Genomic DNA, 25,751 nt, shown 5'->3' with positions numbered 1-25,751 from the left:
AGAGGACAAGGAGCAAAGCCCCAAGAGTGGCTGATGTAACCTGCTTGAGCAGTGCCTGTTTATGACTGGGTTCCTCATGCAGTGCTTGTGGGTGCTCTGGAGTCCTCAGACTCACCCCTTGGCATCCATTGAGCCAGCCTTCCAGCTGGCTGCTAAAACTTTATTCTAAAAGGAAAAGGGACCCTGCTGCTACTGGGTAAGGGATGTCCTATTCAACAACAACAACAATTTATTATTTATACCCCACCCATCGGACTGGGTTGCTCTGGGCAGCCACCTCTTCTAAAGGTTGCATCTCATTGGCTTGGGGAAGGGGGTGTCACATAAATGCCATACCCTCCAACATTTCTCCAGTGAAAACAGGGATGTCCTAAGGAAAAGTGGGACATTCCAGTATCAAACCAGACACCGGGAAGACTTCTGTAAACCTGGGGCTGTCCCTGGAAAATATGGACACTTGGAGAGTCTGTTGTTTTATTTGTTTATTGGATGTGTGTGTTGGTGTTTGCAATAGTTCTCCACTGAATTCCTCCCTAAGACTTTGCTCCTGTTTTAAAATGCCATTTTACAAAAGTGCTGTCCTCAAGTGTGTTATCCAGCAATTAATTGGCAGAAATAATGCACTAACAACAGTGATTAGGGAATGAGTAATAACAATAACAATAACAATATGCATGCTGCCCATCTGACAAGAATATAGAAGTGAGTTGTGTTTTTGGTACCTTGCTCTGGTATTCTTTGACTTCTTCATATGTGTGGGTTTGCCAGGCCAGCTGGTGTAGTTCCTCTATTGTGTACTGACATGTCTCCAAATGGGACTTAATGATATTCTGTGCAATTCGGTCTAAGAAAGAGGAACAAAAAGGAAGAAACTCTGCTTCACAATCATTATTATTTTAAATATACTTTGTTTTACATTGCTCTAATCATGTTTTCTTTTGCTAAGAAGGCAGGACAGAATTAAATAATAATGTTATCTAGTAATACTAGGATAATAGTAAAGATGAGGGTAACGACAGCCAATCCTTTACTGCAGTGACCATACTATGAGCTGGCAGCTGAACAATAGTCTCAAGAACACTTCCCCCATTGCTACAACACACTGGGCACTTTTTTTTAGTTGTACTGTACTCCACTGCCAGGATCACATTTTGGGGAATACTGAATAAACAATTCAGAGTAATGTAGAAGCAGCAATTTATTACTTTCACTTTCTATTACCTAATTTGTCTTTGCAAGGGTCAAATAACATAATCCGATAATCAGCCAACAACAAACACAAATCTTTGGTTGTACATCTTGCTTGAACATCACTCCTGTGGCCATAAGGTGATGGCAAAACAGCAACTAACAGTAAGTACATGTGGAATGCAAGTGCGGCAAAATTGAAGTGGAAGAGATTCAAGCCCATATTGGGGAATGCAGACTTGTGCATTTAAAGTGGACGAAACTGCTTTATCCCCACCATGCAACAAATCCACTTAAAAAAAGTAACAGACTCTTTTGTGATCAGGAAAGTAATGGGGAAATGCATTTTTGAAAAGGGTGGAACGAATGAATGGCTTATAAACACCCCAAAAGGAAATCAGGATAAATTCAGGAAGCTTGCTCCTTGCAAATCAATAAGAATGAATGCTCAATAAAAAATTGATATACTCTAACTTCTACAAGCAAAACAGGATGAATGCTCAATATATAGGTTGTCTGCAGGAGCCCTGGAAAACAGGGAATGAGACATTCTGCAATATAGTACAATAGCTATATTCTACCATATTGCACAACTGCTGAAAAAGCCAGTAAGACCCAACAAGGACCCTCAATATGAGCTGAGCTGAGCTGCTTCTCTGCTCAAAATGGCACTAGAAGCAGCTCAGCTCAGCTCAGCTCATGGATCTGGAAGTATGCATTATTTAATTACCGTATTTTTTGCACCATAACACTCACTTTTTTCCTCCTAGAAAGCAAGGGGAAATGTCTGTGCGTGTTATGGAGCGAATGCCTGCGTGTGGCGGGGGGGATCTGCTGCAGTCGTGAGTAGAGGATCCATGGTTCCCCTTCCTTCCCTCCCCCGTGGTTACAAAGCATGGATCCACATGGATCCTCAGGATTTTTGCATTGGGCTACTCCAAACTCACTGTCAGATCACATGTCTGTGGCCACAGCATGAACCACAATAATCATATATCCACTATTTCGTTTAGAATATTTTTTTTCTTGTTTTCCTCCTCTAAAAACTACGTGCGTGTTATGGTCTGGTGCGTGTTATAGAGCGAAAAATACGGTAATCCATTTATTTAAAATATTCATGATCCAAATATGCATAGCAGTATAAAAGAGAAATAAATAAAAATTATTAATACTAAGTACAACATGTGTATGGAGAAGCAGCAAAAACTATAAGGCACAATGGAGCAGAATAAACATTAAAAATTCCATGACAAATAAAGGGTGACTTGGCTTAGCACTGAAAAGATTTTAATTATGGCACCAAAGATCAGCTTGTATAACATACTTCCACTAAAGAAGGCACTCAGAGAAGAACCTCAAATGAAGACTTTGAAGACATGGGCAGACTGTTATGGGAAGAGTTGTTCCATTAGGCATTTGGGTCCCAAGCCATGAATTCAGTGGTAGGTGCCAACTCCTGGATTTGGCTTTGAGGTGAACAGGCAGACAATGCAGTTCTTCCAATAAATTGTGTGATCCAAATCTACTTGGCTAAACCAGCCAGAATTTTGTAAGCCAAGTTCTACTTCAAGTCATCTTCAGGGACAACACCACTTGCGTGTCAAGGTCCCAAAGATACTCCCCCGCAACCCCCCCCCACATCACATAGAATTTTTGTTTAAGGTTTTTGGCATAATTTTAGCCACAACTTTATTAACATACATGGATGTGAGTGGTTGCTTAGGCATTGGTTAGGACTATCTGTCCCCCTCCCTGGGGACAGAACTGACTTTGGATTCCAGCGAAAGTCAGTAAGGGGAAACAATATTGGGGAGAAACTGGAGCTGTGCCACGGGCCCTCACCTTCTCCCCGCATGTTACCAGGGGTTCACGTGGGCCAAACTCGATTCCAGGGATTTGAACGAAAGCATGGCAAGCCCCTGAATTCCTTTAATGGAATTCCCTTGCAGCAGCAGCATTGGAGGGGCAGGGACAGCCAATCCTTACCCCTCCTTCAACCAATTTTTAACCAATGCCTAACCGCAACCTTACAAGTTGTGACGATTTGCTACGCAGTAGGCAAAAACCAAATGGCACCGGCCAATCAGCCAAATGGACAAAATTCCTACCAGGCCCCTGCCTCAAAGCAGACAACCCCATGACAGGCATAGCAAGGTCAACGCACAAGACATAAAATAAGGGAGGGGGGGGTGATCCGGTGCAGAGAGTGAAAGAGAAAGCTGAATGCTGTGTGCACTGCTTTAAAAACCTCTGTTCCCTCCCCCAAATTAGCAACATCAAAATTACCCCAGCAGCTCAAACTACCAATCCCTGCCAGAGACCAACTATCCCAACCCACCTGGCAATAGAGGGGTGGCTTGGCTGGCCCCCACCGCAACACGTGCTCTCTTTTAATGAGAACACACTATACAAGACAGCACAGAAACCCAGCTGGGAGGTCCCCAGAGCAGGGATCACTGTCCCAGGCAACCCATGTAGATGGCAGGCAAGAGGCACTCAATGCCACTGAGGACACCTGGGCCGCCAAGGCAGGTTTGTGTCCCATAAAGACTGTAAAGTATAGACACATATTTTAGGATCTGTGGTCACTGTGAGACCAAGTACCATTCTAGTTTCACCCAATGCATCCTGCGAAGTGATCCCAGTCACTTCACATGCTTCTTGTAAAAGGACAGATTTCCGTATGGCAGCAATGTAGGCACAGGTTCACATTCACAGTGCACATATGCACACCTTGCTACACATGCAGCCAGTCTCAAATGGATCTGCACTGATAGTATTGTTTAAATTAAAATAATCTCAATTTTTGGTAACAGGGCAAGATGTTGAAATTCCAATCAAACCTCCAAAATCCTGGCCATTGAGCCACTGAATACAAACAGCTTTCCAAGCAATAACAGAAATCATGTGGAGAATTCCAAGCAACCTCCACAAAGTAGCCAAAACCACTTAACAACCACCTTGCACTATTATTGATTGGCATAGCTAATATTTTCACCTTTGAAGCACTGCTCCTCTTAAACTATTTTGTCTGATAAATGTTAGTTATCTTGAAATAAGTTGGTTCAGCAGCTTTTGAAGTTGAAGTCCTCTGCCGCGCCACATCATAGCTTTCTGTGCATGTGCCCCTTGTTCCTCAGGATGATGGCAAACCTCCATCTAGGTGTGCAAAGCCGCCTTAGGGTGGGCAGCAGAAGCAGCCGCTGCCAGCAAGGCTCTGTGTGCTGGCATCTGAAAGCAAGCCAGGTGCAAAGGCAGACTTGAGATTCTTGAGCCGCAGGCCAGCGGAGCTGGAATGTATCAAAGAAAGGCTGTGCTTGGACTCAGGGGACCCGAGTCTGACAGCTCATTCTGTGGGCTGATTAGAGTTACATAAGCATCGGAGGCTGCTTGCTTGCTTAGTTGGCATTGATGAAAGAGAGAAAGGGATTAGTCTTCGAATGGAAGACAGTGGGCTGAAAGGTCTTTTGAAAAAGCCACAAAAAAGCTAGAGATGAAGAGTCCAAGTTAATGCGAGCTTTTTCATAGACTAGCCAACAACAGAACAGAGGCCAGTTAAAGTGGGTGGGCGGGTAAGAGGAGCAGAGATCTGTTTTTACCCAGACACTTCAGAATGAATGCAACTTTCTATCCCATCAAGAGGCCTGTTGCCTCAACCAATAAAGTCTCCATGATCCATATTTCCTGCTATTCAGAATCCCCACGTTATGTTGGCCATGGAGCATACTCACCACAAAACTTCTTGTTCACTGGTTAGAATTACTTTCTTTAAGTAGAACTACAGCAGGTAACACTCAAATTATTTTCTTCAGATCATTTGGATGAGTCTTCACTAATCAAATTATTATTTTCCCTTTCCTTCTTGGAGAAGAGTAACCCTTTCCCAAACAGAGCTAGTGAGGAGAAATGGAAATGCTGAGAAAGGAAACAGGAAACGTCTCTTCCAGTGCTGCAGAGGCAAAGTGGACAAGAAGTGTGGGGAGGGATCTTAAAGATCATCCAGTCCGCTGCCTCTTGATGGGGCACTCCCTGCCCCAGCGAGCCCAAAATATGGGGTTTGGTGGGGCAAGCTCATCCCGGTTAAGTACGGGAACACCTATCTCTTCATCAAGCAGAGCGTCAGGCATCTCCAGTTTTCTGCATTTTTCATGTGTGATCAAACGTAACCAGTATGTCTCTGTCCTTATTTCTCTCCCCCTCCCACCACAATCCACTCAAATTTTATTCTATTGTTCTCGTACACTAGTTGTTTCATTTTGCATTAATTTCATCTCATGGGTCACAGTGCTAATATCAGAAATTAAGGATGGATCTACACTTAAGGTTTTTAATGTTCAGGAAGGGTTAAGGAATGGTTTGGATAACATATATGGACACATAACGTCTTACTTTTAACATTCATAATGTGTTATTAAAATGTGACACAAGAGGGTGGTGCAGTGCAACCAGCAGTAGGGAGACAGCATTTTGGTGAAAAAAACAAAGGTAATAAATGCTTTATTTTACAAGTGACATTTTAGAACAATATATCTAATATGGTTCTAATAACATTAAATAGGTCAGTGTAGATCCAGCCTATGTTGCCATTTGGGGAAGGAAGGGATTTTACATTATATTCAGCAGAGAAACAATCTATGACTCTCCTTTGTGGCATTCAGTAAAAAGTGACCTGGGTTCACATTTTTCATACACACCAATTCTTGCATTTCAATTTTTATCCAAAATCATACCTATTAAGTAGTGGGTTGACATAGCAGCCGGCACAGCGATTTCTTCAAGTAGCTCTTTATTAAGACAAGCTGGAATAGAACTGACTGTGAACAGCTCAGCCGGCCTGTATTTATAGGCAGCCGGCTGTCAACATTGTAACCACAACAGCTCAGAGTTCCCGCCTAAACTAACTGCCGCGGACCTGAGTGAAAACTATCTACAGACCTGAGTGAAAACTATATACAGTATCCCCCTGTTGGCCCAGGGTGAAACTACACTACATAACACCCCTCCCCACCGAGATAAGGCGTTAGTTACAATCGTAATGGTTTCCTTATATACAGCACTACGCGTAATGGTTCAATTAGGCACAAAAGCATATCGGTTACATTTCCCATACTTAGACCAACAGTGATACCTGTCCAACAACGTAGTCCTTTAAATGAGTTGGGCGCTTGGAAACTCTGCCAGACCGCCGGGGACTGGTAGCCAAGTCCGGAGGGCCACACAGTTCTCGCTGAGGCTGTGGTGCGACCCTAGGTGGCGTTGGAACCAACTCCCCTGGATCCGCTGCTGTGGGTGGAGCCTCCGCAAGTGGAGTGGTCTGAGTCTGTTCTGAGACGGCTTGGTTCGGCTCCATGCTGGCAGTTTGCGAGGGAGGTGTAGGTGGGGCCTCGCCATCTGTACGTGTCTCTTCTGGAGCCGCAAGCGCAGTTGGGGGCACCTCGGTAGTGTCTAAGTCGCCAACCCTGCGCCTAAGCTGGTCTATGTGCCGTCGCCACAAACGTCCGTCTTCGAGTGCCACCTGGTACGAGCGAGGTCCAGTGACTCCCACTACTGTGGCTGGCACCCAAGGAATGTCCCCCACATAGTTCCGGGCAAAGACCTGGTTTCCTGGGACAAATGACCGTGGTGCGTTGGCACAGCCTGGGGGTTCAGCCACGGCAAAGTCTGGGTGTAGCCGGTCGAGCGGTGACCTGAGGCGGCGGCCCATAAGCAGTTCAGCAGGACTCCTCCCTGTGGCCGCATGAGGAGTGATGTGCTGCACGAACAAGTATTCGGCGACCCGCTCATGCCAGTCTCCCCGGTCCAGGCGCGCCAGTGCCTCTTTTGTCGAGCGCACCATTCTTTCCGCTTGCCCGTTGCTGGATGGATGAAAAGGTGCCGTTAGGGCATGGCGGATGCCCAGTCCCAAAAGATACCGCTGAAACGTGCCTGACGTGAACTGCAGTCCGTTGTCAGAGACAAGGACATCAGGACACCCATGCGTTGCAAACAGGCCTCGCAGCACCCGGATGACAGCTTCGGTAGTGGTGGAGGGCATCAGGGCGACCTCCAGCCATTTGGAATAGGCGTCCACCACTACCATAAAGGTCCGGCCGTGAAAGGGGCCAGCCAGATCGATGTGCACCCTCGACCAGGGTGTCTTTGGCGTCTCCCAGGTGTGTCCCTTAGCTGCCGGTGGTGCAGGCCTCGACTCTTGGCACGCTTGACAGGCGGATACCCAGGCAGCGATGGCATCGTCCATATTAGGCCACCAGACGTAACATCGAGCCAACGCCTTCATTTTGACAATTCCCGGGTGGCCAACGTGCAGAGCCTCCAGGACGCGCTGACGGAGTCCCTGGGGAATCACGACGCGGTCTCCCCACAGCAGACAGCCGCGATGAGCTGAGAGTTCATGTTGTCTGGTTGCGAAGGGCTGGAGCTCCGATGCAAAAGGCCCTTGTGGCCACCCCCTCCACACCCAGTTGAGCACCCGGCTGATGGTGCGATCCTGGGCAGACGCGGAGGCCACAGTGGCAGCCGATACAGGCGCTGCCGGAAGATCCTCAATCAGAAGGAGCGATGAAGCTGGAGCCGGGTCTTCCACAAATGCTGGAAGAGGGCAACGGCTGAGGGCGTCGGCATGGCCCATCGATTTCCCCGGGCGATGGATGAGCCGGTAGTGGTAGGCAGCCAGGAAAACAGTCCATCGCAGCATGCGTGGTGAGAGGACCGGTGGAGTTGGACGATCACCGGCGAGGAGGCCCAGGAGTGGCTTGTGGTCAGTGATGAGGTCAAAAGTCCTGCCATAGAGGTATTCATGGAACCTCTTCACTCCAGCCACAAGTGCCAATGCCTCCTTGTCGAGCTGGCTGTAATTCCGTTCCGCCGGAGATAGTGTCCTGGAAAAGTAGGCGAGCGGTGCTTCTCTTCCATCTGGAAAACGGTGACTAAGGACAGCACCGATGCCAAAAGGTGAGGCGTCGCAGGCAAGGACCAGCGGTCTGGATTCACTGTACTGTACCAGCACACTGTCTGAAGAAAGGAGAGCCTTGACCGCGTTGAAGGCTGCCGTCTCTCGATGACCCCAGGCCCAAGGCGTCTTAGTGCTAAGGAGTCGGTGAAGAGGCTCAGCCACTGTGGCTTTGTGGGGCAGGAACATGTTATAAAAGTTCAGCAGCCCCAGGAATGCCTGCAACTCCGTTTTGTCCTTCGGGGTGGGGGCCTGCTGGATAGCGCGGATCTTGGATGTGGTTGGATGAAGGCCGGAGGCATCGATAAGATAGCCCAGGAACTCTACCTGTGGAACGGCAATCAGGCACTTCTCCCTCTTTACCTTGAGCCCGGCCTCCTGGAACCTGGTCAGCACGGCACGGAGGCGCTCGAACAGCTGCTGGTGTGATTCTGCAGACACCAAGACGTCATCAAAATATGGTACCACGCCCGGAAGGCCTTGCAGGAGACGCTCCATAAGGCTTTGGAAGATGCCAGGAGCCACACTCACCCCGAACTGCAACCGGCGGCAACGGAATGCCCCCCGGTGGGTGACGATCGTCTGGGCTTCAGCAGTGGCATCATCGACTGGCAGTTGTTGATAGGCTTGGACAAGGTCCAGCTTAGCGAAGACCTTACCCTCACCCAGGGAATGCAGCAGGTGTTGGACAACAGGAACCGGATAAGCGTGCTGCTGAAGTGCCTTGTTGATTGTGCACTTGTAGTCAGCGCAGATTCTCACCGACCCATCTGGCTTGACAGGCGTGACGATGGGGGTTTCCCACTTTGCGTGGTCAACGGGCTCCAAAACTCCTTGGGCGATCAGTTTGTCCAGTTGTTCGTCCACCTTAGCCTTGAGAGCAAAGGGAACCCGGCGTGGCTTAAGCTTGATGGGGGCGACTTGTGGATCAAGGCTAAAGGAGATGGGCGTACCAGTATATTGTCCCAAGGTGCCGTCAAAAACCTCGGCAAAGTCTTTGACCAGACCCTCAGTCTCTGCGTTAGAGATGCAGTTGATGCCGGTGACTTCCAGGCCGAGGGCATCAAACCAGTCTAGCCCTAGGAGGCTTGGCCGCTGACCTTCGACCACCACCAACCGGAGCAGGCCCGAAAAATCCTTGAAGGCGATCCGGAACCGGCCAACGCCTACCACGGGAATGTCGTTTCCCTGGTAGTCTCTCAGGTGTACGCGGTGAGAGTCGAGTTGCCTTTTGGATACTCTGGGTACCAGTCTTTTGATGGTGCTCCATGACACGACGGACAGGGCAGACCCGGTGTCGATCTCCATGTCACATGGAGCTCCTTCAATGAGCACCGTGACGTTCAGCTTGCGTCGCGTAGACGAGTCGGTTTGGCCAATCGTGGTTCCAGACGGGCAGCGGCAGTTGGTGAGAGCGAAACAACTTTCCTTGGCAGACTGGAGTGAAGACTTGAACTTGCGAGTCGATGAAGGGGGGGTGTCAGACGGAGCCGATCGGCAGACCTTAGCGATGTGGCCCCTTCTGGAACACCTCCTACAGATGGCGTCTCTGAATCGACACTTGGCACGGGAATGGTCGCCTCCGCAGCCAGCACATTCCGGTTGGCCCTTGGACTTCTGTTGGAGCTTCCGGCGCTCCCGCTTTGTCTGGTGCACGTCATCGTCTTCACTGGAGGATGCCTCATCACTGCTGGCCTCTTCATGATGCACCGGAACTGGCCCCCTAGCAAGACGCGGGCTGCTGGACTTGCGGATCTCCTGGGCGGAGCGTTCAGCAGCTTCTGAGGCCACAGCCTCCTCAATGGCTTTCTGTAGCGTGAGGTCTGGCTTGGCTAGGAGACGCCGTTGCAGATGGATGTCCCGGACTCCGCAGACGATTCGATCCATCAGGGCATCGTCTAAGTCTCGGAACTCACAGTGCATTGCAGCCTGTCGCAGGGCGGTGGCGTAGTTGTTGATTGACTCCCCCTCTGCCTGGTTCCGGTGGTAGAATGCATGGCGGGCAGCAATCTTGGACGGCTTTGGTGCGTAGTGGTTGCGGAGCTTCTCTTGGATCGTGTCCCATGGTGTTGCCTGGACTGCTTCAGGCGCAACCAATGCTCGGGCCGTCTCAAACACCTCAGGCCCACAGAGGCTGAGAAATAGGCCCCGCTTCCGATCCACTGATACTGCTGTCAGCTCGTTGGCTTGGAGGTAGCAGTCGAACCGAGCGAGGTAGGAGTCCCATGACTCAGAGGCTGGCGCAAATGGCGGTAGAGGCACAAGTGAAGCCATGATTCCGATGCCGGCGTGAAGGGCGATGGATGGAACACAGTGCTCTAGCCAGAAGAGTCAGCTCTGAATTGGTTCTGCCCAGTGATTTCGCTCAGTGATTTCGCTCAGTGATTTCGCTCTGTGATTCAGCTCAGTTCAGAGGCTGGCCGCATCTGGCTGTGCTCTGATGTCCATCCATCCCATCCTCGTCGCCAGTATTAAGTAGTGGGTTGACATAGCAGCCGGCACAGCGATTTCTTCAAGTAGCTCTTTATTAAGACAAGCTGGAATAGAACTGACTGTGAACAGCTCAGCCGGCCTGCATTTATAGGCAGCCGGCTGTCAACATTGTAACCACAACAGCTCAGAGTTCCCGCCTAAACTAACTGCCGCGGACCTGAGTGAAAACTATCTACAGACCTGAGTGAAAACTATATACAGTATCCCCCTGTTGGCCCAGGGTGAAACTACACTACATAACAATACCCGTGAAATATAAAGTACCAAGGATTTATAGTATACCTGTATCTACTCATAAGGGGCGTGGGTGGCGCTGTGGTCTAAACCACTGAGCCTCTTGGGCTTGCCGATCAGAAGGTCGGCAGCTCGAATCCCCATGACGGGGTGAGCTCCTGTTGTTCTGTCCCTGCTCCTGCCAACCTAGCAGTTCAAAAGCACGTCAAAGTGCAAGTAGATAAATAGGTACCGCTCTGGCAGGAAGGTAAATACCGTTTCTGTGCACTGCTCTGGTTCGCCAGAAGCGGCTTAGTCATGCTGGCCACATTACCTGGAAGCTGAACGCCGGCTCTCTCGGCCAATAAAGCAAGATGAGCGCTGCAACGCCAGAGTCATCCGTGACTGGACTTAACGGTCAGGGGTACCTTTCCCCTTTACTTTATCTACTCATAAGTCTGGACTCTCTATATGCTATACAGGCAATGCTTAAAATGGGCTAGAGTGATGCCTTACTTTAGTTGCTGCACTCAACAAGTCAACAAGCGCTTCTGCATTGTGTGGAAATGTCCTAAGTCAGTGACAGCATGGTCAGTTCACACATGATGTGGAAGTACATATTGACAGTTCTCCATATCATGACCACACCAGGTATAAATGGAAGCTATTTCAATTGTTCTCAGCTCAACATGCCTCAGACTTAGGTTGCTGGATTGCTATTTGAATTGCAGGTAGATGTGGTATACATTCTTCCAGTGTTACAATCTGTGCCATGGAAGTGACTCCTAGATGATTGAAAAGTGACCCTCCACCCGCTTTGAGTTCCATAGGGATTGTATAATGCAATGATGCGGGAAAATGACAGTGTGTGGCACAGAGTGCTCATGTCAAAACTGGAGTTATATAGCACACAGCTTTCAAAATAGCAACTGACCTTTTCTATTTCTGATTTCAGTAGATTCTCTTCCTGACACCATAGTCCCTTATTTTTAGACTACAGCAGACTTTTCCGCAGAAGAGTATCTTCAAAGGTTACTTATAGCTAAGATGTGAGTTTCACTGAAGGCTTAAATAAAATATCAGCAACATGGACATGTACAGAAAAGGAGCATTATCAGTTAGATCTTAAGATGCTGTTAAAAATGATAGTTATTTACTTTAGTAAGAAAGCATCAATTTATTATATACTGGATTTACACTTCATGCTACAGCCCGTCTTTTATTTCTGTTTCTTAAATCTTATTGGCTTTGTGAAGTACCAGCTGCTCATACTTCTCAACTTCATCTCTATAACTCTTGGAAAGTGTGAAGGCTTTTTGCCAAAGATAGGTTGCCTCCTACAAGCCCAAGAAATAAACTGATTTGCTTTTCTCTGTGAGTGTTAAATGTCATTTGCCTAAAACCATGGAATTTGGAGCCCAGTTCAGAGTTGGGGAATGAGCATGATCTCACAGATACAGGCTCAAACAACATTTCACACTGAGATAATTATTTTACCTCAGAGTAAAAAATCACCCAGGTTTTAAGATTGGTCAGAAGGAGGGTGAATGGACAGAGGCTACAAAACCCTTTTCTCTCTGCTGGTTATTTTTCAGCTCATAATCATTCCAAACTGTACTGGGAGGTTAAAGATATGGTGAAAAAGTGGGGATCAAGATGAAGAAACATTATGGGGGAGTGTTTATGAGTTGGAAAAGGGCCAGAGAGAAAAGGGTTAAGCAACTTCTGGCTTATTAGACTGCAGACTGATTATTGCCTTAAAAATTCTCTCCATCTGAAAATGACCAGAGGGGAAAGGATTAAGCTGACTCTCGCTGTGGGTAAAACCTCAGCGCCTAGGACTTGCCGATCGTCAGGTCGGCGGTTCGAATCCCCGCGGCGGGGTGCGCTCCCGTTTCTTGGTCCCAGCGCCTGCCAACCTAGCAGTTCGAAAGCACCCACGGGTGCAAGTAGATAAATAGGGACCGCTTACTAGCGGGAAGGTAAACGGCGTTCCGTGTGCTGCGCTGGCTCGCCAGATGCAGCTTGTCACGCTGGCCACGTGACCCAGAAGTGTCTGCGGACAGTGCTGGCCCCTGGCCTCTTAAGTGAGATGATTGATTGATTGATTGATATTTATTACGGCCATTGGCCCGTCACAGTGAGATGGGCGCACAACCCTAGAGTCGGACACGACTGGCCCGTACGGGCAGGGGTACCTTTACCTTTACCTCCCTCTTCCCTCTCTCTGACCCCACTAGCAGCCTGCCTAGACTGACCTTGGGTCCTGTGCTGCTCAGACTGTTCATAGGAACAGCGCCTTCTTCTCAGAGATGCCTTGTGCCAGAAGTAGGATGCCAAACAAATGAGGCCTATAGATGGGACTTGTTATTTCAAAGGAAGTCTATGCCATTTCTTCCCTATGTTCCTTTAGCAAGCAAGCAGTGTATTTTGTTGCATAGTTTGTGGTATTTTTAAATGAGAGTTTAACATTTCTTTGTTTTATAGGAAGCTGTACACTAAATTTAGGAGCACACACTCAAAAGCAGTAAAGCGCTTTCCTGGATAAAGTAAATAAATACACTTGGAAATGAATACCTAAGATCCTTTTTTGACTTTGACCTTTTTGCTTAATTTCCTGATTCTTATTAATTATTTACTTAGGACAATTTAATTCAGTCTGTTTTAGGAGATGGCATTTTCTGTTTAAAATTTGAATGTGCAAAAATCTGAAACAAGAAGGGAATTGTAGTTAGAGCTCCTAATATCTTGCAGTGAAATCTATTAAGAAAGGACAGAAAATGGGTGGGGGTGAGCACTGATTAGGTAAAAAGGTAAAGGACCCCTGGATGGTTAAGTCCACTCGAAGGTGACTATGGGGTGCGGCGCTCATCTCATTTTTCGGGCCAAATGAGCCGGCGTTTGTCCGCAGACAGTTTTCTGGGTCATGTGGCCAGCAGGACTAAACTGCTTCTGGCACAACGGGACACTGTGACGAGTGCCAGAGTGCACGGAAATGCCGTTTACCTTCCTGCCGCAGTGGTGCCTATTTATCTACTCGCACTGGCGTGCTTTCAAGGCTCCCCCTCTTTCCCCTGCAGTGCTGACCCTTCACAACCTTTCACTTTGATATCCTGCAATCTTGGTGGGATCATTTTTATAAATAGATGATCAGAATAAAAGTACCCAGGAAACAAAAAAGATGCTTAAAAATAAATGAAAGAAAAAGTTCAAAACTTTCCAAGGTTTGAGATTTCTGAAAGTCTGAAAATTTCACAATTTGTGGCTCTCCTCACAAAAAGCCAGTTTCCTTTGAAGCTTCACTACTCAGCAGAAAGAATGGAATCTGCTTAAAACTGCAGCACACCCTTGACTTATTTATCACATGTTGGTGTCAGTCAGTCAATTGACCAATAGGAATGTTGGTGGAAGGCTAAGAGCACCCCCTGCTGGTGTCTGGGGCAGAGCTTTTTAAAAGAGATTTCCCAAAGTTGTTGAGCTGCCCAGCAACCCCCGTGATGCCCTACACCCCCTGTGCCCCCCCCATTTCCTACGCTACTAACAGTATTGGAGAGAGATCCTTAATGTGGCATAAAGGTCAGGCACGTCTCTGGCCCCATAATGTGATTCAGCATACGGCCCTCCTGTCTTTTTATTTAGGTCTTTTCTGCCTGGCCCAAGAATAAACTGCTCAGAGCCCAGCGTGCTCAGTGTGTCTCCGAAGCACCTTCTTTCTTTCATTTGTTCCTCTTTTCTCTTGAGAGAGCCCTGCTTTCTTAGCATCCACTTCTTATGCACAGGGAATAACAGAACTTTGAAGTATGTCTCCTAAAATACTGATAATCATCCTCAATTAAAATGAATAATGAATTTTAATTTGCTACTTACCCTTAGGATACAGCTGAGTAGCTAAGAGCTCATTTCAGCTTATACACTGACTTGAGTTCTCTTAGGGATCCATTTTGAATTAATGCTGTATTGGCTCCATGGCTTTACTCTGGTGCTTAAAAGTATTTATTTGTATCATTTTATCACACATTCTCTTTCTTAACTAGAACTAATATTACTGGCCCCAACGCTTCAGTACTGCTAGGTCATTCATGATAAATGGCATGCTTCTGAACCCCAGTCCAAAAGACTGGTATATATTTTTCTGGAGGAGCTAAGAGTGGGACAGCACCAGGAGAAAAGTCAGTGAACCAGAGGCAATTAGTTGCATTAGTTTTATAAATGGAATTTACAGCAACAGAGATTAAGCTACAGATGAGCTTTGCTACAGGATTCTCTGCTGATGTTTAAGAGACACCAACAACAGGATTTGATGAGCTCAAATTCAGGTTTCTGAACAGGGACATTCGGGATCTTCATTTTGGGTCATCCATTAACACTTATTCTCATGTGAACATATCGGTAGTTTTAAGGAAAACACTCACGGGCTGTAAATACAACAGGATAAACAGTTCTTGTTGAGGGCAATCATTGCAGTTGTTTCCCTGGTGCTTTTGACTCACCCACCCCTTGCTTGCTGACGTTTATTGTTGTTAGCCGCCCTGAGCCCGGCTTCGGCTGGGGAGGGTGGGATATAAATATTATTATTATTATTATTATTATTATTATTATTATTATTATTATTATTATTATTATCTCACATCAGGCCTGGTTTTGCCCACCTGTGGACAAATGGAAGGGGCTAGCCCTAGTCTCATGACGGTTTGCTTTTCATTTCTCATGACTTATTGATTTATTTAAAATATTCCTATACTGTACTGCCTTTCATTTAAAAAGAAACAAAGCAAAGCTTAAAGGTAGAATCACAACAATTTGTGAAAAGACATGAAAAGTACCGCAAGGTAAGCAGCAACTCTTGAGCCAGTGAAGTTCACAATAAGATGATTTTACTGGCAAGCAAAGTGTTCCTCTCCTGCTCTTTTCAAACATTATAGCAAAGCTACAGATGCATTTTGTAATGTTTTTCAGTGACAGGGATGCCTTTGCCACGGCTGCAGTCAAGGCTAACTACAGGGCGAAGCTGGTTTTGAGGACCTAAAAACTGACTGTACCACCTTTTTGCTGCTCCTTGGGTAGTAAGGATGCTGTAATTTGATTCTGTCAATTGCAATTAAAACACATCTGATCTGCACCTCCTGGACTATTGGGCATATCAGAACGTTTTATCATCACTTGGATTTCATACTCCTCTGAATATTGTGATGCAAGAGTGAGGCTCCAAAATGCATATTTAAATATGGTGTTGTTGTTTTTAAATAGCATTTAAACATGTACTTAAACACAACTTTTATTTTTAAAAATGAAGATTAAGCTTGAAACATGACAGAAAAGATTTATGGATAGTGTTTTTAATGTTTTTAATATCTGATGTTCTATTGTGCTTTTAATTCTGTTGGGAGCTGCCCAGAGTGGCAGGGGAAACCCAGCCAGGTGGGCGGGGTATGTATAAACAAACAAACAAACAAACAAATAGATAGCAGATGTGAAACTGACACAGATCAGAATGGTTGAACTTTGGCATAGAGGGAGTTGCTTAGCCCGAGTGGATAGCCGTGGAGGCTGGTCTCTTAAGAGGAGAGGGGCACATGCCCACTGCCCTCGGCCTGCCTTCACCCGCCTCTCCCTTGCCTGCCTTCTTACAGCCACGCCAGTAGGTGGCACAGCTTGTTAGTTGCCTCTTCCTTAGTCTAACTGTAGCTCTTGCAGAACTCCAGGGAGGAGGTTGGATACAAAACTAGGAGTCTGTCTTGCTTGTCGTGGGCTCTTGAATCATAGAATCATAGAGTTGGAAGAGACCACAAGGGCCATCAAGTCCAACCCCCTGCCAAGCAGGAAACACCATCAGAGCACTCCTGACATATGGTTGTCAAGCATCTGCTTAAAGACCTCCAAAGACAGTAAGAGCTGTTTGACAGTGGAATTTGCTGCCAAGGAGTGTGGTGGAGTCTCCTTCTTTGGAGGTCTTTAAGCAGAGGCTTGACAACCATATGTCAGGAGTGCTCTGGTGGTGTTTCCTGCTTGGCAGGGGGTTGGACTCGATGGCCCTTGTGGTCTCTTCCAACTCTAGGATTCTATGATTCTAAGGAGACTCCACCACACTCCTTGGCAGCAAATTCCACTGTCAAACAGCTCTTACTGTCAGGAAGTTCTTCCTAATGTTTAGGTGGAATCTTCTTTCTTGTAGTTTGGATCCATTGCTCCGTGTCCGCTTCTCTGGAGCAGCAGAAAACAACCTTTCTCCCTCCTCTATGTGACATCCTTTTATATATTTGAACATGGCTATCATATCACCCCTTAACCTCTTGCTCCACCTACTGTTGGTCTTCTTGCCTTTTTCCCAGCCAGCCCCATTGGGCACCAGCCACTACTTACAAGAAGGAATTGCCTGTGTAGAGGCACCCAAAAGGGAACACACAGAAGCTGGCAGAGCCATCACAGACACATTTTGGGGCAGAAACGGCTTTTCTTTCAGAATATGCTGAGAAGGCACAGAACAGTTATAGCCTGTCCTCCCTGTTAAACTAGTTTAGCTCTCTGCTTGTGAGATGCTTTTTAAGCAGTCTTAATTTTTTGAAAAGCAGTAAGTTATGTTTGTAGGGTTTTTTTTTATTTCATTTTAACGGATCTTTGTAAACTCCAACTCTTAAGAAGCATCAAAATCATTAAAGCTTTAAAACTTTTAAATCTTTAAACTATTAAATTTTCAAAATGCAGAACAAATGACCAGCACTGAAGCAAATTCTCTAAAAATGCTTGGAAAAACAAATAGGTTTTTGGTAGGCAATGGAATATAAGGATTGCATGTGCCTGTTTGATTTCAGTGGGAACTTCAGAGCTCAAGTTGCTTTTCAGAGTACAGTGGAACCTCGATTTATGTACGGCTCTACTTACATACGATTCCAGTTGCAACCTACAGTAGGTGCTTCGACTTATGAACTTTCCTCTAGATACGAACAGAGGCCTTGCTGGCAGCCCGGAGCTTGCCCTGGGGCCTCCGCGGCTGGAGAGAGGCCTCTGGTTAGCTGGAGCTCAGTCCGCCGGCTGCGGAGCACTTGTTTTTGTGACTGTGTGGCACCCACTTCAGCTACTGGTTGATTGTGTGACTGCATAAATGGATAAAAGCCGCCCCCCCCATCCAAACAATGACTACTGTATCACCAGTGCCCGTGAGAAAAAACATAAATGTTAATTTTTTTTCATCTACAATACTGTCTTATTTATTTTATAGTACAGTACATTGATTATTGCCTTCATTTTATGGATCTATGATCTCATTAGACAGTAAAATCTGTGTTAAATTGCTGTTTTAGGGGGTGTTTTTCATTGTCTAGAATGGATCAATTCACTTTTCTATGGAAAAGTGCGCCTCTCCTTATGTATGTTTCTAGTTAGGACCGGACCTCCGGAACGGATTATGGTTGTAAGTAGAGGTTCCACTGTATATTGTTGGGGGAAGAGGAGGTGATAGGAGGGAGCATTTTGGCTTTTTTGTTTTGCCTCTTTCTACTCTTGATCTGGACAGAAGTGCTTTTACAAAATAAAAATGGAGAAGTAGCTTCTGGATTTTTTATGGTCAAGCATCTGAAGAATGAAATCCACTTAACAGTAGCATGCACCTTAACCATTTAAAAAAATTACTCGGATCCTCATGAAAACTAAGGAAATTATTGCACTACCCAAGCAAAACACGTTGATTTCCAATCCAATGGGAAAGTTGTATTGTTTCCTTACTGCTTTCACCTTGTTCTGTTATTATTTGCACTCTCACACCCTACAGATTGAGAATAATATTTCATGCATTTGATGAAGTAGATTGGTGTCCACCAAAGCTTTAGCGTAATAAATCTTTTATAGCACAATTCATGTCTTTTCAGAAGTACCGGTAAGTCCTATTGAATTCATTGCTGGTTACTCTCGGATAAATTGGGTTAGGATTGCATCCTTAAAGTTGCCACAGGTCTGTTTCATTTTTGCTGCAAGAGATGTAACACAGATCCCCTTCTGGAATTTATTTGCACCTCATTTAAATGACCAACATTGCCCTTCCTAGTATATGCAGCAGATGAAACAGATTCTAATCCCAAATATTATGTCCAATAAGGAAAACACCATTCTGAAACAGCAAATGCTACTTTGGATAATTTTCATTATGTTCTTGGAAACATTCTCCCTCTCACACTTGCAGGCTCCCCCAGCTTAATATTTCAGGAATATTCTAAAAAGAAAGTCATATCAAGCCTGTATCAAAAACATTTTTATTTGCACACTCCCTTTCTGTACCACCAAGTTCTTATTTACTGCCACAAATGCGGGAGAAAACAGCAGCAATAACAACCCACCCAACGCATCCCAAACGTTAGACAAGAGGAGCAGGACACTAAGACTTGGAAAAAGAAACCATAAATATACTTGAGAATATATATGGGATGGGGTATGTCAGCATCAAAATGTTCCCCCAAAAGGGGGATCTTGAAATGATTCCAATCTCTCTCTCACACACAATTTGTGCTCTAAATGTGGACTCAGACCTTATCCTCTTGTCCCTTAGTAGTTATTTTTAAAGTGGTGACCACAGAAATTATAGGCTTGTTGCTTGCTTCCCACATTAAAAATATATATTATTGTATTTTATATCCCACCTTTTCACTCAAGGAACTCAAGGTGGTGTACATGGTTCCCTCCTTATTTAATCCCTATGAAGTAGGCTAGGCTGAGAGGCAGTGACTGACCCAAGGTCAGCCAGTGAGCATCATGTGAGGATTTGAACCAGTGGCGTAGCGTGGGGGGTGCAGGGGGGGCGGCCGCACCGGGCGCAACATCTGGGGGGGGCGTGCTCGCACTCGCAGCTCTCTGCCCCCTGCTAAAATCCAATGGTTAGGGGACGCAAATTACTTGCCTTGCCCCGGGTGCTGACAACCCACGCTACACCACTGATTTGAACCCTGGTCTCCCAGATCCTGGTCCAACACTCTAACCACTACACCACACTCCGTTGCCACATGCATGCTTGGCACGCTATCACCTGCCCACTTCTCTGTTACCTCTGCCTTCACGGGCTAAATGGCACAGGCTCGGCTTCTCACTGGCAACTGGCTGGCAGCCCTCATTCATTCTTTCTCTGCTTTCACTCTCTCTTGGATGGAAAAATGTGTTGCCATAAATGTCAATTGTAGCTTTTGTGTTACTTATTGCCTACAAATACTGAAAAATGAGAAAGGGCTTGCTTCTCATGAAGCCCATGGGAAGAACACACATTTTGTCTCTTGGCTTCCACCAGGGACAAAAGCTTGTTGTTTTGTAAATGAAAGCAAGGAATTCAGCCCAGGTAATGGTCTAACGAGGCACTGGCGGGCTTGGATAGGCTCCCGGTGAAACCTGGTGAACTGGGAAATATGGAGAGCCTGTGTTGGATGGTGCAGGCAGGGCCTGGATGGGGCTCAAACCCTCCCAACATGAATGTGCACAGGTTTGTACAGACACCTCTCCAAATTCTATCCTTTGCCCTCTTATGGGGTAAGCCCTGCTGAAGACTTCCATAATGACTGTGGAAGGATTGCCCATTCCCCTTGATTGTCCAGAACAATGTCTTCCTATAACCATAGAGGGAATGTTTGGTGCTTTCCATTTTCTGTTCAGTTACCCGTTTCTAGCTCATATTCTCTTTTCCTTTCTGCTATGAGCAGTGGTGTAGCGTGGGTTGTCAGTACCCGGGGCAAGGCAAGTAATTTGCACCCCCTAACCCGTGGATTTGCGCCCCCTAACCCTAACCCCCAGATGGTGCAGCCGGCCTCCCCTGCACCCCCCACACTACGCCACTGGCTATGAGTGGTGGGTTTTCTTCAGTTAGTTCTCTCTGGATAGCAAGTTCTCTTGCAGTCAGAGTTTCCTTAGAATCTCAAGCATGAATTTATGATTAGGGAAGTTCTTTCATTTCTCTGGAAAAGGGATGCCTCGGGTGATTATCAGAAGAAGCCCCCTCCCCAGCCTCCTCCTCCTCCTCCTCCTCTTGTTTGCAAATTCTTCTAGCAACAATTTTTATTTCAAGGATGCCTCAAACATTGTAAACCACTATTTTCTGCAACATAAGAATTTGGGATGGACAGATCTGTCAGTTTTGGTTTCTCTCTGTTTCTCATTTTTCTAATTTTAAATTCATATGTCCATATTTTTGCAGCATTTTGTGATTTTTTAAAAGACCCTCAAGAAAAATAGAGTGCAATTTAGTGTGAATTTCCACTAATAAGCACATTGTTGTAGGCAGTTTTGACTAATTTCCTCTAACATTATGCATTTCAGTGCAGACTTTTCTGATAGATGCATTTCTGTACACATGATATGCTTGAAGAACCGCATTGCAAAATGCAGAAAAGTACAAATTTTGAAGGATACCTGGATTTCAGTTCACATATTGGTTTGAGAGGTGCAAATTAGGTAGTTTCTCAGTGGGCAATGATTGGCAGAGCCAACTTTTTCTAGTTTTCTCCCCATCTTCTTTCCTGCTGAGCTGCACAAGGGAATAACTGAGGCCACATTCGCATCATACATTTAAAGCAGTATTATATGACTGTAATAGTCATGGCTCCCCCAAAGGAGCCTGCAAGTTGTAGTTTGTTTTGGGTGCCGAGAGTTGTTAGCAGACCCCCTTTTCCCTCACAGAGCTACCATTCCCCAAGTGGTTCAACAATTAGTCCCTCTTCCCAGGCAAACCTGGGGGTTGTAGCTCTGTGAGGGAAAAGGGGGTCTTCGAACAACTTTCAGCACCCTTAGCAAACTACAGTTCCCAGAGTTCTTACGGGAGACGTAACTGCTTCAAGTGACATGATAGGGCTTCACGGTCCGGTTGTGGCCTCTGAGTAAGGAAGACGAAGGTGACAAGCTGTGCCCTTCCCTGGACAGATTGTAAGCAGGCAGAGCTGACTAAAGTCGGGCTGATGTGGTCACACCAACATGAAACAAAAATAGATGCAACTTTCAGTGGTGGAAAATAATGACTTGTAAAATATACACAGATTTTCTAGTTAACATATGGTACAAGAAACCTGTGCGACATGTTTCCCATACATTAGCAAAGCAAAGAAATATGTATTTCTCAGCAATAATGGGAGAGTCAAATGCATTAATTGGACATGTGTTTTGGAAAATTCTGTACCTGTGATTTACATAAAATATGCCCATTTTCTAACTACTTTCAAAAATGAGCAGAACAATATCACTTCTGAAATGGCCCTAATCAAAATGGTGCCCTCCATGATGAATTACAACTTCATTTTAGGAGCTGATGGGACAAGCACCCCAACTTCTTCAGACCTGGGGCCCACTCAGCGGCGTAGCGTGCGTTGTCAGCACCCGGGGCAAGGCAAGTAATTTGCGCCCCCTAACCCGGGGCAAGGCAAGTAATTTGCGCCCCCCAACCCCTAACCTGCCGCGTCAGGTGATCTGAGGCGAGTTGCCGCTGGCACTGCCGCCCAAACGACGGCGCTTGCCCGGAGGAGGAGGGGGGAAGAGAGGCGAGGAAAATCCAACATGGCCCAGCAGCTGCAGCAGCAGTGGCGGAGGCAGGGTTGTGAGGAGGGGCTGCCTGGCGCGTCCTCCGCGGCCCTGACACACGGGGACCGCGGCGAGCGCTGAGAGCCGCTGCCTGCCGGACGCCTTCAGCCCGGACGCGCACACAGCTCGTCGGTTCCGCGAGACATGGGGCTCTGCTACAGCCTGCGCCCGAGGCTCTTTGGCGACTCCGGAGGCAGCGAGAGCCCCCCCAGATGTTGCGCCCGGTGCGGCCGGCCCCCCTTGCACCCCCCACGCTACGCCACTGGCCCCACTGCTATGACCAAGCTTCAATATGGGATTCACTTCTCTCTCTCTCTCTCTCTCTCTCTCTCTCTCTCTCTCTCTCTCCAACCCTCCCTCCTTCCCTTCTATAACCATTTTTTATCCTTCTATAAACCAAGGTCCATTCATTTGATATCAGTAACTCAATATCAGCATATAATACATTTTAGAAAATATGCAAGTAAGTAAATATCAAACCGTCTTATGTAAAGCTCTAAGGGTCAAAAATCAAATAATGTAGTCTGCCAATTTTAAAATACCTTTGGCTCCAAGCCATTGCTAAAAGGTAAATGTACCCATGTCCCAGTGATCTCGTGTGCCAATCCTAGGAGATTCCTGAGAGTTGATAGAACAGCTGGGGAGTTCTGTGCGGCTGTTTTTTGTCTTTCTTTTTAAACACCTCTAAAAACAAGGTGAGTGTGCTTGCACATACACTCCTTTGTAATGATGATGATGATGATATTTGTATACAGTGGTACCTCGGGTTACAGACGCATCGGGTTACAGACGCTTCAGGTTACAGATTCCGCTAACCCAGAAATAGAGCTTCAGGTTAAGAACTTTGCTTCAAGATGAGAACAGAAATCATGCTCTGGTGGCGCGGCGGCAGCAGGAGCTGCCATTAGCTAAAGTGGTGCTTCAGGTTAAGAACAGTTTCAGGTTAAGTATGGACCTCCAGAATGAATTAAGTACTTAACCCGAGGTACCACTGTACCGCCCTTCATCCAAGGATCACAGGGTAGTTCACAACATAATAAAATACTGCTGAATATGTTGAGCTAAACATTTTGACATTTTTAATCTATTTGTGTGTGTGTGTTTTATTATAGTAGCAGTGATGCATCGCACTGGAGCAGGACTAATTATCCTGGCTGCTTCGCAGAAACATTTTTATGAGAAAATTGCCCCCTCTCCTTCCCAATCTTTTGCCCTCAAAATGATGTGGCATAAACAAAACATGAAGTGGGGGGGGGGAGGCTCCAGCTCACTGCAGGCAGATGGTGTCTTCCACTCCCACTTGGAACACTCACTGCCGTTCTAAACAAAAAGGAGCATATTTGAAAGGCTTTGGCACTAGTGTAAATTGATTAAACCTCAATTAGGAACACTGCCAAGGGCCATCATTTGTCAATTTTATAGTGACCTTATTAGATGGCCCAGAACATATGATGAACTGGATTAATTTATAGCAGGGATGCACAGCGTAAATCACTCTACTGTTTACTAGGAACCTTTTTCTCACCCATGAATAGCATGGCTATGTTAACTACAAAAGTTTTTTTCTTTTTCTCTTTTTTCAATTTTATCACTGTGCTCTTTTTAATCCATTCTATACTGGTACCCTTTGATTTTTCTCTCTTCACTCCAAAACACACATTTTTAAAAAAAATTCTGTTCACCTTCCTTCCTTCCTTTCCCCCCTCTACTTCATCCTGTGCTCTGTTGTATCACAGCCCAGCCCAGTCCACTCGCTTCTCGCTTTCTCTCTGCACCACCAGACATGTCTGTAACCCTCTCTGAGCTTCTCTCTCTTTCGCTTTCCCTTTACCTCCAGGTCTCTCTACAGCCTCATTTTCCCTTTTGTAGCTCATCACATTCTCCTTTCCTTCTACCACCCCAGAAAGCTGCAGCTCCACTTCTATTATTCCTCTTTTTTCTTTCCTTCTCCCATGGATTTCTTTGCAGCCTCATTACCCTCAGCTATTCCTGAGATAGCACACGTGTCTCTATTTTTCTCTCTGCACCTCACTGCCAGTGGAGGCTTGTCTGCTAGAGCAAATGGGGCACTGCCCTACCAATTGCTGCCTGCTCTCAGCCAGCCCCAATTGCCTTCTTACTTACTTACACCCAGCCTAGGGGTGGTGGTGGTGCCTGACAGCTTCTTGCTCCTCTGTAGAACTTGTCACGGAGAGGACGGGGCAAATATAGAATTAGTTGGCTCTGCCTCTTGTTAGCTCTGCTCCGCCGCTTGTTGACATCTCTGCCTTCCTCCTTACCAGTCCAATGAGCACCAGCCACCTTTACTCTTTCTCCATCCCACAGTTTTTCAGCATGCTGACTTTGGTGGCAATAACATAAACAGCCTTCAACATCTGAACATAAATGATGTTCAGCATGGTGATCTCCACTGTACACCCCCAAATTCAGAGTAGGAGCAACACAGGGGATGGGATGGAGTCTTTCCCCTATTTCCCCAGGTTTAAACCCTTTTAACACAACCAACCAGAAGCAGTGAAGCCACAATGCTAACTTTTAAAATGCAAAACCCGCCTAATCAACACTTCCCCAAACAATATATGAACTGAAACTCATCTAACCTTCAAAATTTGGAGTTTTCTGAATTTTGCGAAGCGGTTCCCTAACCCGAAACTGTTTATAAAAATGAATATATGGGGGAAACTGTGCATAACAACGCTTATATTGATGAAATTAGCATACAAAATGGCATTAGGGAAATTCATTGCAAACATTTGACTATTACACAAAGCTGCATACAAAAATGTGTACATTAAAGAGAAAGCTGCAATAAAATGCTGATGAATTTTCACGAGGACTTTTTAAAGAAATCATAAATCAACATGGAAATGTGGTGAAGTGAATGTAATACTGTGAAAAAAGCATAAACAGAGAAAGGGCTGGATTTAGGGTTTGATTTGTGCATCCTGCCGACGGAGCAGTACAAGAGAGGCTGTTGAGTGAGAACAGTATTGCATACGCACTTTTTAAAGTGAGTGCCTTTTGTAGGACTTTTCAGACAAAACCCCCAAACCCTAACCATTTAAACTTAGGGGAGTTTAGAAGAGTGGGAAATATGTGCCATTTTCAGGAGTGAACATTTAATAATGTTTAACAGTAATTTCTGAGACGGTAGAAATTAGTAGATGGTAGATACTGTGGGAGAACTTCATTTAACATTGCTTTATTTGACTTTAAATTTTGTTTTAGAAATGCAGAGAGAATCAAGTAATTTTTTGTATTGTAATTTACAAGGCTTCATTCCAAGGATTGTTGAGAGCACTTAAGACTGTAATCATATACATGCTTTACTTGGGAATAATTCCTTTGGTACTAAGTGAGAACCACTTCTGAA

General features: G+C 45.9%; 1 protein-coding gene and 1 long non-coding RNA gene across 2 annotated transcripts in view; both read right to left on the bottom strand.

The window, feature by feature from the left end:
- LOC308597891 overlaps window positions 1-25,751 on the bottom strand; it is a 345,019-nt gene that overhangs the window by 20,107 nt on the left and 299,161 nt on the right. The window lies entirely within an intron of this gene.
- The window catches only part of RORB (RAR related orphan receptor B), a 156,105-nt gene that overhangs the window by 10,620 nt on the left and 119,734 nt on the right, over window positions 1-25,751 (bottom strand). The window contains exon 5 of the mRNA XM_081213782.1: window positions 723-844. Coding sequence (XP_081069908.1) covers window positions 723-844 — 122 coding nt within the window. The remainder of the gene's footprint in view (window positions 1-722; window positions 845-25,751) is intronic.

This window comes from Podarcis bocagei, assembly GCF_964188305.1.
Source record: "Podarcis bocagei genome assembly, chromosome: 11".
Classification (NCBI taxonomy): Eukaryota; Metazoa; Chordata; class Lepidosauria; order Squamata; family Lacertidae; genus Podarcis; species Podarcis bocagei.
The sequence above is the reverse complement of the archived record's forward strand: the minus strand, read 5'-3'. Positions and strand labels throughout refer to the sequence as shown.